Source organism: Peromyscus maniculatus, chromosome 5 (assembly GCF_049852395.1).
Source record: "Peromyscus maniculatus bairdii isolate BWxNUB_F1_BW_parent chromosome 5, HU_Pman_BW_mat_3.1, whole genome shotgun sequence".
NCBI classification, from domain to species: Eukaryota; Metazoa; Chordata; class Mammalia; order Rodentia; family Cricetidae; genus Peromyscus; species Peromyscus maniculatus.
Genome location: NC_134856.1, coordinates 10344699 through 10363386, shown reverse-complemented (window position 1 = coordinate 10363386; position 18688 = coordinate 10344699). Strand labels below are relative to the sequence as shown.

General features: G+C 46.4%; 2 protein-coding genes across 4 annotated transcripts in view; one reads left to right on the top strand and one right to left on the bottom strand.

Moving 5' to 3' along the window:
• Positions 1 to 833: 833 nt before the first annotated feature.
• Positions 834 to 16799, bottom strand: Ciapin1 (cytokine induced apoptosis inhibitor 1). 3 transcript variants are annotated; one of them, XM_042277287.2, is made up of 9 exons: positions 16666 to 16799; positions 12149 to 12334; positions 11612 to 11764; positions 9553 to 9629; positions 8724 to 8886; positions 6540 to 6613; positions 4995 to 5110; positions 2286 to 2367; positions 834 to 1807 (listed from the first exon to the last, which is right to left on the bottom strand). In XM_042277287.2, exons 2-9 carry the CDS (start codon positions 12303 to 12305, stop codon positions 1697 to 1699), a joined length of 933 nt encoding a protein of 310 aa, XP_042133221.1. In that variant the 5' UTR covers positions 12306 to 12334; positions 16666 to 16799; the 3' UTR covers positions 834 to 1696. The 3 variants fall into 3 exon arrangements, with proteins under 3 accessions (XP_042133221.1, XP_076427781.1, XP_042133220.1); XM_076571666.1 differs by having other exon boundaries at positions 15525 to 16675; XM_042277286.2 differs by having other exon boundaries at positions 16342 to 16674.
• The window catches only part of Coq9 (coenzyme Q9), a 20937-nt gene continuing 19038 nt past the window's right edge, over positions 16790 to 18688 (top strand). Inside the window, exon 1 of the mRNA XM_076571668.1 lies at positions 16790 to 16909. Within this exon, the coding sequence (XP_076427783.1) occupies positions 16834 to 16909 (76 nt within the window). The 5' untranslated portion in view covers positions 16790 to 16833. The remainder of the gene's footprint in view (positions 16910 to 18688) is intronic.

Sequence of the window (18688 nt, the reverse complement as noted above, 5' to 3'; positions counted from 1 at the left end):
GCTATGTGACAAATCAGTCAGCCACATACCCTTTTATTATCTCTGTCAATTGCTCTGGCCTGAGAAAACCTTTTGGTTTTGGGACTGGGAATCAAAAACAAGGTCTTGTGCATAGGCAAGTGCTCTATCCACTGACCCCAGCCAGGACCTCAGGCACAGGTTGTGTTCTCCTTGGAAACTCTTAAGTTGAAACTCTTCGAGGAAGACAATGCTGGGAGAACCCAGCTCCTTGGAGCTGTGGGGCTCCAGCCCCCACTTTCTTGGTGGCTATGCGTTGAGGCACGTGGTATACCCCTAACTTCCCAACTAGGGGCTGGAGAGATGGCTCAGGGGTTAAGAGCACTGGCTACTCTTTCAGAGGACCCAGGTTCAATTCCCAGTGCCCACATGGCAGCTCATAACTGCCTGTGACTCCAGTTCCAGGGGATCTGAAGCTCTCATGCCAATGTACATAAAAAAAATCAGAAACAAAAAACCACACTTCACAGCTAACTTCTGCATGGGCAGCAAGACAAATGCTTTCCTTCTCTACTTCTTTTAAAGGATCAACTGAGTGGGCCAGACTCACTCAGGATAATCTCCCTTGTAATTAACTGTAAGTCTAGGAGGGACTGTGAGTCCATTTACAAATCCTTTCACTTTATCGGAACTTCTCCATTCAGGCCCAGAAGAGAACCTCCAGTGTCCTTCAGGTTTTGCTGTAATTGGAGGGGAGGTAACAAGGCCAGGGTCACTGAGGTCAATGGGAATTCTGCTTCTCAAAGGGGCTTTTCCTACACCCACAGCTAAACTGCAGCAGCAGGGACCAGCAGAAGCAAGCTAGGAGAATCAAGTTTCAAAGACAGGTAACAATGCACACTTTTATTTAAAACAGAAAAGACCAGGCACGATGGGTTACAGGCGTGTGGCAGGCAGGCAGCAAGGAGAATGAAGGGGTCCCCTGTTCTGACACTTGCGCTGCTGGCTCAGCCTGCCCTGCCCTGCTTCTCCCCCACCTCTCAACCTGGACTCTCCTACAGGAGAGGGAGACAGGTCCTAATCTAGAAGGGCAGCTCTGGCCCACTCCCATGTGACATCGGCTTCTTCCAAAATGAGTTTCATATTCATAGTCCAAGTTGAATGTGGACGACTGGAACAGACCGCACACGCACACGCACACACACACATACACACATACATACATACAAGGGACACACAGAAACCTGGAAGTTTCATACCTATTGTTTAACAGAGATGACAACAGGACACAGATACAACACTACAGCAAATGGGGTGAGGTGGAAGAGCAGAGGGACAAGATGGGTCACAGCAACTGGAGGAGCGACTCCTTTGGTGCCCCTGGGCCCTCTGACAGCTGACCCATGGCTCCAAGAATCACACACTGAGGAAGTCAGTCCGGCAGCATCACTGAGTGGAGCCGGGAGCTTATACAGCATAAATAGTTGGAGAGGGTCAGCACTGTCACATCAGGAGTGGAGCTCCTTAGGGTTCACGCTTCTCCTGACACTGAGAGAGGCAGGTCTGTCAGGACACAGCAGCACCACACACCACTGCACCTCAGCAGCTTCACTCTGCTACAGGCCTCTCCCTGCGAATGTTTTCAGAGTGATTGAATCCAGAGGTGGGAGGAGGCAGTGGCGGGGGCTGAGGGGCAGGAGGCGGCTGGAGGAGGAGGTGTGTGGGCCTGAGGGTCCTCCTAGGCATCCTGGAGATTGCTGTTGCTCAGGAGCACCTGCTCTCCAGGCTTGAAGGCTGGCATCCCAAGGTAGGGGCAGTTGGCACAGCGGAAAGCATCCCCCAGGTAGCACTGTGGAGAGAACAGGAGTCAACAGAGGCTGGGGGGCAAAGGAAGGACATCTTAGTATGCCCACAGGTCTCTTGTGCTATGAAAAGTCAGTCCTAGGGTGCCAGCCAGGGGAGGTGACACACACACACACCAGTAACCGCTGTGCTTGGGAGGCAGAGGCAAGTTTATGGCCTGCCCGAGTTTAAGCCCTGTCTGAAGGAGGCCAGAGGGCTGGTATCTTGGGCAGCCTCTTACAGGATCACATCAAGGTCAGCCAAAGTGCTGAGTGAACCACATCCCACACCAAGGAAGAGACAAAGGGGCTAACAAAATTAAAAAAAGATAGCCACCCCTCAGCATGGGCATGCTCAGGACAAGCTCTTCTCATCACAGCTACATGCATGGCCTTTCACAGCAGCCTACTATGAGAAAGCCTGACGACAGACAGATCCCTAAGGGCAGCTAGTCTATGTCCCGATGTACTGGTGCAGGAACGTACGTTTCCACAGGCTGACTTGGGCTGAGCACTCTGCTGCTCCTTTGACTTCTCTCTTTCCAGTTCTTCTGCAAGGCCACAGGTGCTAGGGAGAAACCAACGGCTGATGAGTGAGACTTGTCACTACCCAGAAACTTCCAACCGCTAACAGTGCTAACACACATTTGAAGATTTCTCTCTCTTTACCAAGAGTCGAGTTAATGCTACGGACCAGCAGGCTGGGGTAGGCTGCTGGGGAAAGAAGCAGAGTCGCCAGTTTCCAAATTCAAGAATAGAAGGTGCTGAGATGCAGCTCAGTGGTAGAGCACTTGTCTAGTATGTGCGGGACCGTGAGCTTAATCCCCAACACCACAAACAAACAAAAATAAAAATAATCAACAGAAAAATCTGGGTTTTTACTTGAAACCCTCTCATTTGTAAATGTTGGGAAATTGGAACACCTAAAGACTGATGAGGGCTGCGCGGGGCAGTCAGGACTGAAATCCAGCACCTGGGAGGTAGACAGAGAACAGCTCCAAGTTCAAGGTCAGCCTTAACTATATTGTGAGACTCTCAAAAAACAAACAAAAATAAATAAAAACAACCAGTGGATTGATAAACAAGTCAAGCCTGCACGGCATCTGCACAAACACAACGCTAGGCTTCCCTGTTAGGACAGAATGAAACAGGTAACCTAAAATTTCACCTCTCTCACACCCCCATCAGAACTACAGAAACACCACCACACTGTTGGAAACGGTAGGGAAACCGAAGATCCCACTTAACAGATAAACCATCACTCCTGCCAGACCCTGAAGCCTTGCGGTGCCAAAGGGCTGGTAGCTACATAGAAAGACTTCCCTGAAGCAATCCAGCCAATCTGAGTATAGGACACAGGGCTCTGGGATTTGGAGCCTCCCCATCCCCAACATCAACCTAGATTCTCTTCAATAAAAGTGACCAAATCAATCCACTTAGATGCTCAGTTAACATGATCAGCTTGTTTTCATTTATTTTAAGAAGTTTTTTGAGACACAGTCTTACGATATAGTCGAAGCTAGCTTTGAACTTGCAACCCTGCCCCAGTCTCCTGCATGCTGGGATTGTAAGTATGCACCACCACACCTGACTCTGTCCTCCACTTTTAAATTATGAAGACTATGACCACCAAGTATCCTAAGAATCCTCTAACCAGGGAGTCAGAGGCCAACTAAAAGAAAAAGGCAGCTTGGAAGAGCTGAAGGTATGGATTAGCAGTTAACAGTGCATACTGCTCTTGCAGAGGACTCAAGTTTGGTTACCTTCATGGGTACCAGTGTAAAAATTTTTAAAATTAAATAATAAAATATTAAGTAAATATTAAAAATTAAAACAAAACAAAACAAAAAAACAGCCCAGCGGTGGTGGCGCACGCCTTTAATCCCAGCACTCAGGAGGCAGAGGCAAGTAAATCTCTGAGTTCAAGGCCAGCCTGGTCTATACAGTGAGTTCCAGGCCAGTCAGGGATAGAGTTACCCAGTCTCCAAAAGCCAGGAAAGGGTATTGGCTTCTTTATATCGAAATGAAAAAGGATGGTGGGGGCGTAATAGCAAAGAGAAAACTATAAACTAAAATCATGATAGGAGTAATAAAATAATAACAAAGGTTTTAGAAGATTGATAGTCTTGGGACTGGAGAGATTCCTCAGAGGTTAAGAGCACTGGCTACTCTTCCAGAGGTCCTGAGTTCAATTCCCAGGAACCATGTGGTGGCTCACAACCATCTGTAATGAGATCTGATGCCCTCTTCTGGCCTGCAGGTGTACGTGCAGGCAGAACAGTTTTTTTTGTTTTTTTGTTTTTTTTTTTAAGATTAATAATCTCCCAGAAAGGGACAAAAGAAAAATACTGGAAAATGTAAAAGAGGGAAAAAAAATTATGGGGCCAGCCAAATTCAGTTGAGCACACCTTTAAAGTCAACCCTCAGGAGGCAGAGACAGGTACATCTCTGAATTCAAGGCTACCCGCTCTACAAAGCAAGTTCCGGGCCAGCCAAGGCTTCACAGTGAGACCCTGTCTCAAAAACAAACAAACAAAAAGAACTAAAGAGGTCAACATCTAAGTCACATGTTATCTAGACAAAAACTCCTAAACAAAATAAACACTACTCCCAGGACCACAGACTTGGCTTTTAAGACTGCAGAGATGCACAGAAGAACAGACCCTATTCTAGGCAAACTATCATAAAATGATACCAAGGAACCAGGGCCCCAAGGATTTCTTTCCGAAATGGAGAAAGTAGTCTTCTGGATCAAGGCTTTATGGAAGGGTTCATCAGAAGACAGAAAACAGCACAACTGTCTCTGAGCCCTTAAACCATACGGAAAAATGACTTCTGACTCGGAACTATGAAGGCTATGATACTTTCTGTTCTTTTTTCTTCGGTTGTTTGAGGCAGGTGTCACGTGGAGCCCTTGCTGGCCTGGAACTCTCTATGTAGACCAGGCTAGCCTCAAAGTCAGAGAGCTCTGCTTGCTTCTGCCTCCTGAGTGCTGGATGCCCAGCCAGGATGCTTCCGTTTCTTCCTCCAGATGATGGTGTGTGGGTCTTTGCTATTCTTTAAGGTTACCTATTTGTTTGGTTTACTCTTCTATACACCTCACATCTCACAGGAAAACCCATTCAAGAGAACAAGGAACAGAGATGGCCACTGGAGAAGAACCTGAGCAGCCAGACCCGCTCCCCCAGCACTCACCAGTTCTTACAGGCCTTCCTCTTTTTCCCTTCCCCACATGATGGAGCCCTCAGGGAGGCTGGATCCGGCTTCTTCAAATCTTCTGGATCTAGCAGTTCATCCGAGTCGATGAGATCCTGGAGAGTGATCAAAACAATCAGAACACAGCCACCGTCTTTCTGACGAAAAGCTGAGGTAATCGCAGGCTATGAGAGAGCACACACCACTCGCAGACACACACACACACACACACACACACACACACACACACACAGAGCAAAGTTGGCCGGTACTATATAGAGAATGTGTGTGTGTGTGTTCATGGTGAGAGTAGGAACAGGTGAAATGCAGAGAAGTGCTGTATTTATTTCAATATATGAATAATCACAGGAATAAAGTCAAAGTAAAACATTTCCCACAAAATTCCAGAGGAATAAAAGCAAATAATTATACATATATTTGTGTAACTTTTTTGTAAACGTGAAGACAGTTACATTTATAAATTCTGAGAGCATGAACCATGGCCTATTTTGCTCATCACTCTTAACAGTAAAGGTGTTGAAACAACTTCCCATTTTTATTTTTATTTTTCTTCAAGATCAGGTTTTTCTGTGTAGTCCTGGCTATCCTACAACTTGCTCTAAAGACCAGGCTAGCCTTGAACTCAAGAGATTCACCAGCCACTGCCTCCCGAGTGCTAGGATTAAAGGTGTTCGACACCATAGCCCAGCTTAATTTTTCTGATAGATGGGCAGATCAAAGGTGCAATCACTAATTTAAGACAGTGAGCATTCAATGAATTTCATTAAATTTCATTCAGTGAGCATTCAATTGCCTAGACAGAGGCCAAGAAAGTATCTCAGCTGCCAAATTCTTTCCTGGTTTATGTCTACAAGAATCTTTACTATTTCATGTAAAGAGAAGACAAAAAGATCTGCAGGGGAAAAGACATTAAAAAATAAATTTAGGCCAGGCGGTGGTGGCTCACGCCTTTAATCCCAGCACTCGGGAGGCAGAGCCAGGCAGATCTCTGTGAGTTCGAGGCCAGCCTGGGCTACCAAGTGAGTTCCAGGAAAGGCGCAAAGCTACACAGAGAAACCCTGTCTCGGGGAAAAAAAAAAAAAAAAAAAAAAAAAAAAATTAAAATGCTACTAATATGGAATGTCCTAATAAAAGACATGAAATCAGACACTGCTACATCCTGGGCCTTAAACACATTCACACCTACAAATCGAAAAGGCCATTCCTGGGGCTGGAGACATGGCTCAGTGATTAAAGTACTTGCTGCTCTTGCAGAGGATGTGGGTTTGGTTTCTAGTACCTACTCAGCAGCAAATAAACTACCTGTAACTCGACTTCAGTTACAGGGAATTCAACACCCTCTTCTGGGCTGCGAGGGCACCAGGCATGCACATAGTGCACAGACAGACAGACAGACACACACATACAGACTCATACACATGAAATCAAAACAAAACAAAAACTGAAGGCCACTTTTCACTACAGCCGTTCACACTGATGCAAGGCCTGAAAGGGGGCAGTCAGGTGACCGCAGGGCCAACTCACCACACTGTCATCCTCCATGTCATTGGCTGAGAGGGTCCAGAGTTTGGCAGCATCAGGATCCACAACAGGCTTCACTGCATCCAACAAGAAGAGAACTCTTTAACCAGTCGGAAGCAAACTACAAGCAAGCCCATGCAGCTCCACTAGGAACAAAAGGCACAGCTTCACACAGGAAAGGCAGCCTGCATTGTTTGCCTTGTGCCGGGCACTCCTCCAGCGCGCCCATCACCCTACCTAGCCCTAAGCACCGTGTGGGGGTGCCTGCCACCCTAGTCTTGCAGCTGTAGGTGCACGAGGTCACGACCTCCACCCGATGCTGCCTCTTCCGTGCTCCCTTTGCCCTACGGGAGCTATTCTGAGAATCAAATGAGAGAAGTGTCAACGACTCCAAAACCAGCAAAGAGTTAGCCTCACTTAAGCCTGTTATATAAAAAACAGACTCTAGTGCTGCTGGTGGCCAGGTCACAGTCAATGACAGAACATTTTTCCATCTAGGTCAGGACACCAGAAAGAATCTATGAGCCTTAGGGCTGGGGATTTAGAGGGGCAAATCCTCACTAAGGCCTTTTGGGTAAATACACCACCAGGGATCATCATTGCCATAGCTGGATACTCAAAACATCCACATGGTCAACTGCTGACCTAAGCTGTCCCAACCCTCCAGGAAGCATGAAATCAAAGGTCCAAACACTTCCTGAGGCTGTTCCAGAACATGGGCCTCTAATTCCTGCCACTCAAGAAGACAGAGAAGTGAGGACCAGAAATTGGGGTGGAAGTACTTCATAAAGATCAAGGCTGCTGGGTGGCAGTGGTGCACACCTTTAATCCCGGTACTCAGGCAGCAGAGGTAGGTGGATCTCTGAGTTTAAGGCCAGCCTGATCTACAGAGTGAGTTCTAGTACAGCCAGGACTACACAGAGAAACCCTGTCTCAAAAAAACAGAAAGAAAAAGGCTTGAGACTAGACAGCAAAAGAATGCGGTATGGATATGCCAACAAACACCTGTTACATCTATGCCTTCTTCAGAGGCAAAAAACAACTGAGACAAGAGGAAAGAGCAATAGGAAGGATGAGGATGAGCAATGTGCGCATGCACACAAACATGCACACAACTGTTTGAGCAGAAGAAATGCGGGTTTTGGGGCGGTGGTAGCACACACCTTTAATCCCAGTACTCGAGAGGCAGAGACAGGTGGATCTCTGTGAATTCAAGGCCACCTGGTCTACAGAGTGAGTTCCAGGACTATTTCACAGAGAAACCCTGTCTCAAAAAAATAAATAAATAAATATATAAAATAAAATAAAGAAACACAGGTTTTGTTTTTAAGCATTTCAACAGGACACATCCTGGAGGATGTTCCATCAAAATCAAACCAACAAAGCTGTCATTACAGCTCTGACAGAAACATTAAAATAGTATCTACAGGGGATGGTAGGAGCAAGGTACAATGATGTATATGAAAATGCCATGACAGAAACCATTTTTCTGTATGAATATGTTGAGTATGAAAATGTTAACTTTAAAAGGTATGTTAAAAATGGCTGTTGCACATCTAAAAAAATTAAACAATAATTACATTTTTAAAATTCTGAAATATATAAAACATTAAAAAATCAAACTAGCAAGCAATCTTTAGAAATAAGTTTGTGACTTTACAGGCATAGAAAAAAGCCCTACAGCCTGGCAGTGGTGATGCATGCCTTTAATCCCAGCAACTGGGAGGCAGAGGCAGACAGATCTCTGTGAGTTTGAGGCCAGCCTGGTCTACAAAGTGAGTTCCAGGATAGCCAAGGCTACAGAGAGAAACCCTATCTCAAAAAACAAAACAAAACAAAACAAAAGAAAAAAGAAAAGAAAAAGAAAAAAGCCCTGAAAACTGAACAAGAGACCCTGTGCACCATTATCACCATTGTGACATCTCCTAAAGATAAACCCGTTCTTTCAGGGTCTGAAGAGACTTCATCAACTGAACAAGTGACTCAGGCCTCCAATATGAGGTGGCCTCAGTGCACCAGGAAATTGTCAGGTTTGGATACTAATATGTCTAAGATAAAAGCACGGTAAGCATTCTGCAATTTGCAAATGACAGATTAAAGGATAATCTAAGACTATGTAGATCATGGTTCAGTTGCTAACAAGCTCCTCAGGCCCACTCACATAGAATGTCCCCAGGCTAGTCTTACCTGAAGACTTCTTGGAAATGAAAAGCTTAAGCTGGCTGGAAGAGCCCACTTCAAAGTTTGGCTTCTTGCCAGTGATATGAACTGAGAGCAGGCTGTCACTGTGGTAGCCCAGGTGTTCCTTGACAGACTGCACCTCCTCTGAGCTTAAGGATTCCCGCTGCAACTGCAATTGAAGATATCCAACATTATCAATGCACCTTCGCCATTCACTGTTTCACCAAGCCAGCCTTGTGGCCAGCCTGGACAACATCCAACAGTGAGTCTGTCTCAAAAAAGAATTTAAGGCCCTGAATCACATTTTTAAAAAATTCAGAAATACAACACCAACAGTTATTATGGAATAACATCTCTCCAAAACCAAGGAAATGCTAATATTTTTACATTTAGTTTCTAGAGGAGACTGTGGAACTATAAAATGCCTCTGCTTAACTTGAACATCTTTACTCAACTGTCCTAAATGCTCAGCCCCCATCTAGACTTCCACCAAAAGGTCTAAAGGGACAGTATTCCATCTAGGCCTAGACTTGTATACACTGAGATGGGCAGCAGCAGCAGCAAGCAACCTGTTCCCCTGCAGCCCAACCACCACATTAAAGAGTTCCAGGCAGACCAGTACCAGCCACGAGTCTTGAGAAGGGATCTGCTCCCAAGGGTTTCTTCTTCGAGGCATCTCGTATTTAAGTCTCAGGCAGTGAGTTTCAAATGACCGCCTAGTTCTGAAGAGCACCTCTATCCTCACTTGCCCCCAGCTACACCAGGGACAAACTCTCTGGGTCTGAGTCACCCAAGGTTTGCATACCTAACAAGGAAGGCTGTCTCTCCCTCCTACCTCTTTTACTTCCACCAGGCCAGAAAGAGTCAGGGCCGAGCACAGTTTAGAGGGCGTCTTCATTTTGTCATTGTCACCTGTCAAGGAAAATCCCCATTAGTGGCTTCCCACGTCAAAGCTGGGGAGAACTCTAAGGCTCTATGCTCTGTGAGACAGCAGGCTCTCAAACAGAAAAACCTCCTTTGTGTAATGTGCACAGAGTTCAGTGACAGCAGTTTAACTTGAAAAATCTTTTGGTTGTTCTAGTGTTCTCTCTTAGGCTAGGATAGGTCATAATTCCACTATTACCATTCTGCTTCTCAGAAATCCAGAGAAAGTTGGGTAATTCATAAAGTTATAAACTGTCAAGTACACAGAAACCCAAGCTTTGTCTCTGTAAAGCTCTGTCAGACACCATTTAGTGACCCAAGGTTTCAATTTCCAGCAAGAAGGGGCTGGAGAGATGCTCAGTGGTTCCAAGCACGGACCACTCTTGCAGAGAATGGGAATGTGGTTTCCAGCACCAACACTGGGAGGCTCACAAGCACCTTAACTCTAGCTCCAGAGGTTCAACACCTCTGGCCTCCTGCACTCATGTTCATATGCAGACAGACAGAAGGACTGACAAGAGTTCAAGGCTAACCTGGTCTACATAGTGAATGCCAGGCCAGCTTAGCTACAGAGTAACATCTTGGGGTAGGGGTGGGGGAAAGCCAGTCAGCAATGTAAAATATAATAAACTCTGATTTAGGTTTAAATGAACTATATAAAATAATGTGGTGTGTTGAGTGTATGTGTACATGTGGAGGTCAGAGGTCAATCTTAAATGTTTTTTCAGGAGCCAACCACCATTTTTGTGAGACAGGGTCTCTGAGGGGCTAGAACCCCCAAGTAGGCTAGACTGGCTGAGCAGGGAGCCTCAGGGATCCAGCTGTTTCCACCTCTGCAGAGCTTTTAATATGGGCTCTAGAGGTTGAATTTAGGCCCTCATGCTTGCACCTCAACATCAACTGAGCCGTCTTCTTGGCCTGAATAATGTGAATTTCAATGCACTTACTTTTCATTTTTGTACTATGTATTCAACAACTGAATTTTCTGAAAATTTAAATTGCAATTTAAAAAAACAGATTAGAGGAGCTGGTCAAGAGGTCTCGGTGGGTAAAAGTGACTGCTGCATCATCTTGAGGACTTGAGGAGTTCCAACTCAGAATTCATGTGGTTTCCAGCACCCACAATGGGAGGCTCACAACCACCTTAACTCTAGCTTCAGGGAGATCCAACACCTCTGGCCTCCTGCATTCACGTTTATATACCCATGTGCAGGCAGGCAGGCAGGCAGACAGTCAGACAGACAGACGTGTAAACGCACACAAACTCATTCTCTCTTAAAAATAATAAAAGTTTTCCAGCAAGAAAGCTGGTGTCTGTGATAGACATCACAAGGTCACAGCTCTACATATACAATTCCTATTTTAGTCATTCCAAAATATTTTCATTTCTATTACTCACATATTTCTCTCTCTCTCTCTCTTTTTTTGTTTGTTTATTTGTTTTTCAAGACAGAGTTTCTCTGTGTGACCCTGGCTGTCCTGGAACTTACTTTATAGACCAGGCTACCCTTGAACTCACAGTCCATCTCCTTCTGCCTCTCAAGGGATTAAAGGCCTGCTGCACCACCACCACCACCACGCTTCACATATCACTCTTTAGCCCCATAATTCTAGCCATTTCTTTTCAACTCTATTCTGGAATAAGCTCAGATTCACAGGAAGTTGCTAAGTGCTCCTCCTTCCTGCTACAATGGTCTCTGTGTCAGAGACATGACAAAGATGAGCCTTTCATGGTGACAGAATTCAGCCATTCACCATTAGGGACAATTTTCTTCTATTAATGACCTGACAGGTCACCAAAGATGACACTTTTTTAATACCTGTTGCTCGGATTCTAACATCTATCCCTGAAAAGAAACCACTACAGAACACTGATCTCCAAGTGGTACCTCTGGCTCAGGGAGACAGCATGCACATGCAAAAGACTCAGTTGTGTTAACCGCTCCTCTTCTGAACACAGATGTCCTTACCTACAGCTGTCTCCACTGGCTCTTTCAGAAACAGACATCCCCCTGGCCGAAGGATTCGGGCCATCTCAGCCAGAACCTCAGCACTGTGCAGAGAGACGCTTCCTGGGACTACACCGGACAGAATAACGTCGAAGCTGGATTCTTTATGGGCAGCTGAAAAGAATAATCAACAGTTGCCTACCCAGGGAGCGATCTCCCAACCCTCCCATAGACCTCCCAGAAGATACAGCTATCATCCCAGGAGAAAGAACTACATAGCAAATATGAAGACCCCGATATTAGCAAAACGGTGTTAAGACTCTGTTCTGCTCCGTATTTTACTAAACCCTAGTAAGATCAGGGAAAGAAGTAAAAAAGGAGCTTTTTAGAACAAGAAACAGCCACCAAAGAAAAGAACATGCAGAAATTACCAACATGCCCAAGTGCGTGGAAAAAATGGGGTGACCCCAAACAAAATCAAGTATCAGGAACTACAAGCAGCAGCTCACCCATGAAAACTCTTCTTGCCCTGAGAAGAACAGAGTAGGTGGCACTTACCCTGCAACAGCTGGCTGACGTTCTCTGTGAACACTTGGCCCTCGCTGCCAGTCAACCCTTGAAGACGATCTACCAGTTTTTTCAGAGCCTCCTCAGGAGATGACTTGTCCCAGAACACTGCCACAAGGTGGCCGGGGGAGATCCCAAACTCTGCCATTCCTGCAGTGCTGCCGTACCTAAAAGCCACTGGCAAAAGAAATCAAGACAACAAAAGTGGAGTTTAATCCTGGGCTATCATCAAGTATGAGTCCAACAACTTCCCCCTAAGGATGCATTACAGCTTGGTGTAAGCCCTGAGAGTATGACTAAGGAACCTACAGCCCCAAGGTTTCATAATCCCAACATTCCCTGACATGACAGGTAGACAAGACGGAGATGGCAAAGTCAAGTCAAGGGGATCAGAATCAAGTAAAGAGGCTGGAGTTAGAGCTGACTACAAAACAATCAGGCCATTCATCAGGCTGAAGGGACTCACAGAGGAAGGCAAGAAATTGGCAGCTGTCCTAACCATAGTTACAGCTTTAAAAAAAGATTTAGAACTTGCAAATCAAAAAAACACTTCCTTTTCATTCCTTATAAAAATTCAGTTGCACTGAATCTGCAGTGACCAGCACTGTTTTCAGCATTTAACATTAGCCAGCCTCTGTGAAGCACCGTATACATACATTATCTCAACTGACCCTCAGACTAGCCTGATATTAGGGGATTCCCAATGTACAGCAAAGATCTGGGTCAGCCAACACTGCATACAACCAGTATTCCGTGAGTAAAACAAATGCTGGGACTAGAACCCAAACCTGTGTAACCATGAAAACTTCCCACCCCGGATGAGTTTTCTCTTCCACTTGATAAGCAGGTCTGTAACTGTGAAGGAGGCCAAGGGATACCTCTGTTCGGCTCCTCCTTCCTTAAACATTAATGCCACCAAGCTTCTAGCTTCAAGCAAGTGAAACAAAGCAGCAGTGGTAGGAGGCTCATGCTGAACACTCTGACCTCTGCAGAGATGGCCAGCTCTTCGAGAATGACACCACCACACTTCCAAGCTGAATTTAAGGCACATACACTACACTTTCCTTCTATAAAAACATTCACTTCAGGGGCCAGCAGATGGATCACTGGCCGGTAAGGACACTTATTGCCAAGCTTGATGAACTGAGTTCAGTCTTGACGTCCCCCCAAGGAGAGAGAAGTGACTTCTACAGGTTGTCCTGTGGCCTCCACATGTGCAGGTGTGGCACAGATGCGCGCGCGAACACACACACACACACACACACACACACACACACACACACACACACAAATAAAATGTAATTATTTCATTTTTCTGTTACGTTTTTGGGGGAAGGCTCAAGGTCTCATACAGGCCAGGCTGGCCTTGAACTTCTGATCCTGCCTCCTCTTTTCCAAGTACTAGAATTACAAGTATGCAACCTCATGCTTGGCTTGAAAAATGTTCACCTCACATAACTGTTTTCTTTGTGTCTGAAAACTATGACCTTTAACCAGAGTCACCCTTGATTACACAGTTTTGTCCCTTTAGAAGTTACTAATGGTTTTCATTGCCACGGCAAAAGTGAAGTCCTTAGCTAGCTAGATTCAAAGTCTAACTTCCATTCCAAAGTGACTCTCTCTTTACTGCATTTTCCTCAACCACACCTTTTTGTCTAGTTTCTTCGTGTGAACACCAGCTCTGTGCTATTCTGACTCAACAAAAAGCCTAGAAGGATGCCGCGTGGTTATCAGACAGGCAGGAGTCTTTGGTTGTTTGGGATTTTAAATCCCTAAAAAGTACACCATCGAGAACAAACACTTTAAAGCTTTTAATTGTCACATGATTTTGAGAAAGAAGACTTATAAATCTTTAAGTTGGGTAATTTGGGATCAATCTCACATTTAAGAGCCTGCCAGGGGATGGGCAGTGGTGGTGCACGCCTTTAATCCCAGCTTGATCTCGGGAGGCAAAGCCAGGCCGATCTCTGTGAGTTCGAGGCCAGCTTGATCTACAGATCGAGATCCAGGACAGGCACCAAAACTACACAGAGAAACCCTGTCTGGAAAAAAAAACAACCAAAAACCAAACCAAAACAAAAAAAGAGCCTGCCAGGGAAGACAAGAGTACTTACTGCTGGGTAGTAAATTATTAAAGATGAATAACCTGTAAAACTGCTTTGTTTCATTAGGTACAGGACTACAGCAAGTCAGCCTTTCTGAGTCTCCTTGTCAATAAACAGCAACAGTAAATAACCTCATATTTTTAAGACTGATAAGAAATTTGGAACAATAAGTTACGTAAAGCACTCAGCAGATGCTGGTACACAGAGCTCAATGAAATACTGTTCAGTCGTCTGTCTTTGTTTCCAACAGTCTTGGTAAAAGCTCTCTCCTCCTTACAGATGCTTGTACTGGAGGAATGCGAAGCTTCCTTTTCATCCTTAGAACTTCACAAGAGAGCCTCACCTTTGACATCCAGTTCCAGCAGGACTGTCAGTAAATTATTAGACTGTAAGTAAAACATTCTTCTTCCATAACAGGAGGGACCTCACAAGTAGATTCAACCTTAACCCTCCCCCTCCACCAACACACACACACACACACACACACACACACACACACACCTACAGCTCACAGTCAGCATTTCCTGAACAATGTTCTTTTCAGCTCTAAGAGCCAAAGTGTGACAATTTTCATCACATTTTTGTTACTATGGTAAATGTTTCAAAACAACAAAACCAAATACACACACACACACACACACACACACACACACACACACACACACACACACACACAGCACTAAGCCAGCATACTCAGGAGCTGTGACTCAGGGTGGCTTCACAACTTCAAAGAGGTGAAGTGGAAGTCAATGTCACATAATTGACCTTGTTTGTAGGATGCTTCTCCAACTGACAGACAGCATCCACCCAAGGCTTTTCAAAAATGCTACTAGCAGCCATGTGTGGTGATATGTGCCTTTCATACCAGCACCTCCAAGACAAAGGCAGGCAGATCTCTGGGAGTTCGAGACCAGTCTGGTCTACATATCAAGTTCCAAGGCTACATAGTGAGACCCCATTTCAAAAGAAAAAAAAAGTTATTACCAGGCAGTAGGAGCAAGAGCAAACATCTGAGAACTCCTGGAGATGGACGTATTTATCTTTAAGGCACCTAACAAGCGGATTCTTAGGCTTGTGGTCCCATTTAAGGTTAATGGGGGTGGGGGGTGGGGTTGGATCTGACAATGGCTGCAGGTGTCACTGATGAGGGACAGGGGTACGGTTCAGTGGTTTGTGCTTAGCTAGCACATGTAAGGTCCTGGGTTCAGACGTCAATACCACAAGATCAAACAAACTTAGTAGTTAAGAATGGTGGAGCTTGCCTGTAATCCTAGCTCTCTTAGGATACTGAAGAAGGATCATGAGTTCTGAGGTCAGCTTGGGCCTCTCAGTGAAGCTCTTGTCTCAAAAAGCACTATCAGAGCTCTGGGGACGGCTCGGTGGGTAAAGCCCATGCTTTCCAAGCACAAGGTCTTGAGTTTGAGCCCCAGGCCCCACAGAGAAAAGCTGGATGTGTGGGCCATCGAGATGATTCAATGGGTAAGGTGCTTGCTTGCTACACAAGCCGGACAACCTGAGTTCAATCCTTAGAACCCAAAGTGGAAGTAGAAAATCAACTCCTGAAAGTTGTCCCCTGACTTCCACAGTGCACTTTCCTCCCCCCAGAATAATACAAAAGAGATTATATGTAATTTTTTTAAAGCTTATGTGGCTGAGTGTGTAATCCAGCACGGGGGAGCTGGAGGCGGGCAGACTGGCCAGCCAAGCCAGTCCAGCCTTAACCGGTGAGCTTCAGGCCACCAGGGACTCTGGCACAAGGGAGGTGGACTCCTTCTGATGAAAAACAAAGCTGTCCTCTGGCCTCCACATACATGCTCGATCATGACAATAAACACACAGTTTAGATCTTTCCAGTGGAGCAGCGAGGCGCTCCGCTCCCCTCTGAAGACCGCGCTTGGACGCGGGCACATCAGACGCTAAGAAGCAAGCCTCTCCCAAAACTTCCAAACGCTGTGTTAATGCCAGATCCCTGGACCGCACCCTGGCAGGGGGTCACCTCTCGGGACCAAAGCCTGGGTCCGTTTTCTAAGTAAGCATCCTAGGTAAGTCGGAACTAAGTGCCGGGCTCAAAGGGACAACCTGTGACTCCAGGTTCTCCCAGACTTCGCGCTTTGCGCCAGGTGCCCTGAAGGAGACCCAAGGTCACACAGATGGCTCTGAGTAAACTGGCGATCCCGATGCCAGCTCCGGGTTTCACGCGGAAAGAGGGAGGCACCAGCCGAGCCCCGGCGTCAGGAATGCCGCCGCATGCGGGGCCCTGGCCACGGTGGTCCCTCGCCCTGGCTTCCCCGGACAAACCAGGGACGGCGCCGGGAGCCGAAACCAGAGGCCGGAGGATGAGAGTGGGCCCGAGGAGGCCCGTTAGGCCGGGGCGGGCGCGCGAGCCGCCCCGAACGAACTCACCTTCCTCCTTAGCCGGAATACCCGCTCCGCAGACGCCGGCTTCGCGTCTCCCGTCTCTCGCGAGAAGAAGCCGCACAGCACCTAGGCCTATGAAGTAGACGCGGCCCGACTGACGGCGTGACGCTGCCCGGCGCGTCGCCGCCGTCAGCGTGCGTGCCCACTTCCAAGATGGCGGCGACGGCAGCACTGTCTGGCGTCCTCGGCCGGGTGGGCTGGAGGCTCCTGCAGCTGCGGTGCCTGCCCGGTGAGGTGACGGCCGAGGCCGGGCGTCGGGGAGAGCGGGGGAAGGAGGAGCGGTGCGGGCCTGGGCTCTTGGCGTAGGGCGAGCGAGGCCGTGGTGCGGGATAGCACGGTAAAGGTGAAGGGCATCGGCGTGGAGCCGCTGAACTCGCGAGCTGGAAAAATATCGCTTAAGTGGGTTTAGTTCTCCAGACTGGAGCTGTCTGAGGGGCAAAAGCAGCGGGGCAGGCCTGTCACCCCGGTCCCCCAGAGGCCATGGAGCTTCGGAGAGGGCTTGGTGTGCCCAAGGTCACAGCTCGTCCGTTGCAGCGGCGTTCTCGGCTCCGTTGCTATGGGCGCTGGGCCAGCCTCGCTGGAGGGACAGACAGATGGAGCCGCTGGGGAGCGTCCAGTCCCGTTTTCCCCAGAGTCAGTCACTGCCACACCACGAGTGGGTGACATTCTCTTACCGTCATTACTGCCGTATGCTCGGTGTTTTTATTTCCGCATTAATACAGACATTTACTTTCAAAGACTTTGTACACTGTTATTAAGTGGAAGAGCAAAAAACACTGTCCATAAATAGAATATTTCTACAATGACACATGAACGTAAATATGCAACTAAAGTTTCTGAGCTGCAGAGATTTTACAGCTATACTTTGGGCACCCCCTCACTTCAGATTTTTGTGGGTATTTGCTCCATGTTCTGTGCATATAACAAAATGCTGGGGTTTTTATGCATGGTATTCTGTGTTTCTTTCCACATTATTGTTTTCAATGACTTCCTTTTTGCCAATTTTATCTAAAGTTTAGGACAAAATATGTTTAGTAAAAACAATACCCGGGTCTAACATCCAATCTTAAGTATTTAATCAAAAAATTGTGTCCACAAAAAGTTGAAGTGTATTCACAGCAGCTTTATAATGGCTGGACCCTGAAAAAATCAAACATGCATCTCTTGTAGGACTATGCAAGCAAGCACTCTGCAACAGGTACCTCCAAAGCACGCCTCCCCTTTCTAACACTTTTGAGACAGGGCCTCACTCTATGTATGTCCCTGGCTGACCTGGAATTTGCTGTGACTGACCTTGAACTCAGAAAGACTGGCCTGCCCCTGCCTCATGAATGTTTAAAAGAGTGTGCCATCATCATCCTTTAAAAAAAAGGGGGGGGGGAACCTTTTTAATTTTTTTTTTTTTTTAAATGAGTGTTCTGTCTGCATATATGCCAGAAGAGGGCATCAGATCCTATTATAGATAGTTATGAGTCACCATATGGTTGCTGAGAATTGAACTCAGGACCTCTAGGAAGAACAGCCAGTACTCTTAACCACTGAGCTATCTCTCCAGCTCCATGCTGTAATCTTATTAAAAAAACAAACAAACAAAACAAAGCCAATATTGGGGTGAAAGCTGAGAGATCAGAGAAAGAACAAGCCAGCCATGTACCTCTATGAAATCCTCAGCCTCAAGATAGAGACTTCCTATTACTCACGCCTTATATACTTTTCTGTGTCCTGCCATCTTCCTGGAATTAAAAGCGTGTGTGCTTCCCAGTACTGGGAATGAAGGTGTGTGCCACCACTGCCTGGCTCTGTTTCCAGTGTGGCCTTGAACTCACAGATATCCAGACGAATCTCTGCCTCCCAAGTGATAGGATTAAGGGTATTTGCCACCACTGTCTGGCCTCTATGTCTAATCTAGTGGCTGGCTCTGTCCTCTGATCCCCAGATAAGCTTTATTAGGGTGCACAATATATCACTACACAGTGCTTTTCTTTTTTTTTCCTTTTTTCTTTTTCCG

Coding starts and splice junctions, on each gene's coding strand:
- Ciapin1 (XM_076571666.1), bottom strand. CDS start 15,564: ATGATCCTTCTTCAGTATCCTAAGAGAGCTAGGATTACAG. Junction 11,765..12,148: donor CGTCAGCCAGCTGTTGCAGG/GTAAGTGCCACC, acceptor TATTCTTTTCAG/CTGCCCATAAAGAATCCAGC. Junction 8,887..9,552: donor GCCTGGTGGAAGTAAAAGAG/GTAGGAGGGAGA, acceptor CTTCAATTGCAG/TTGCAGCGGGAATCCTTAAG.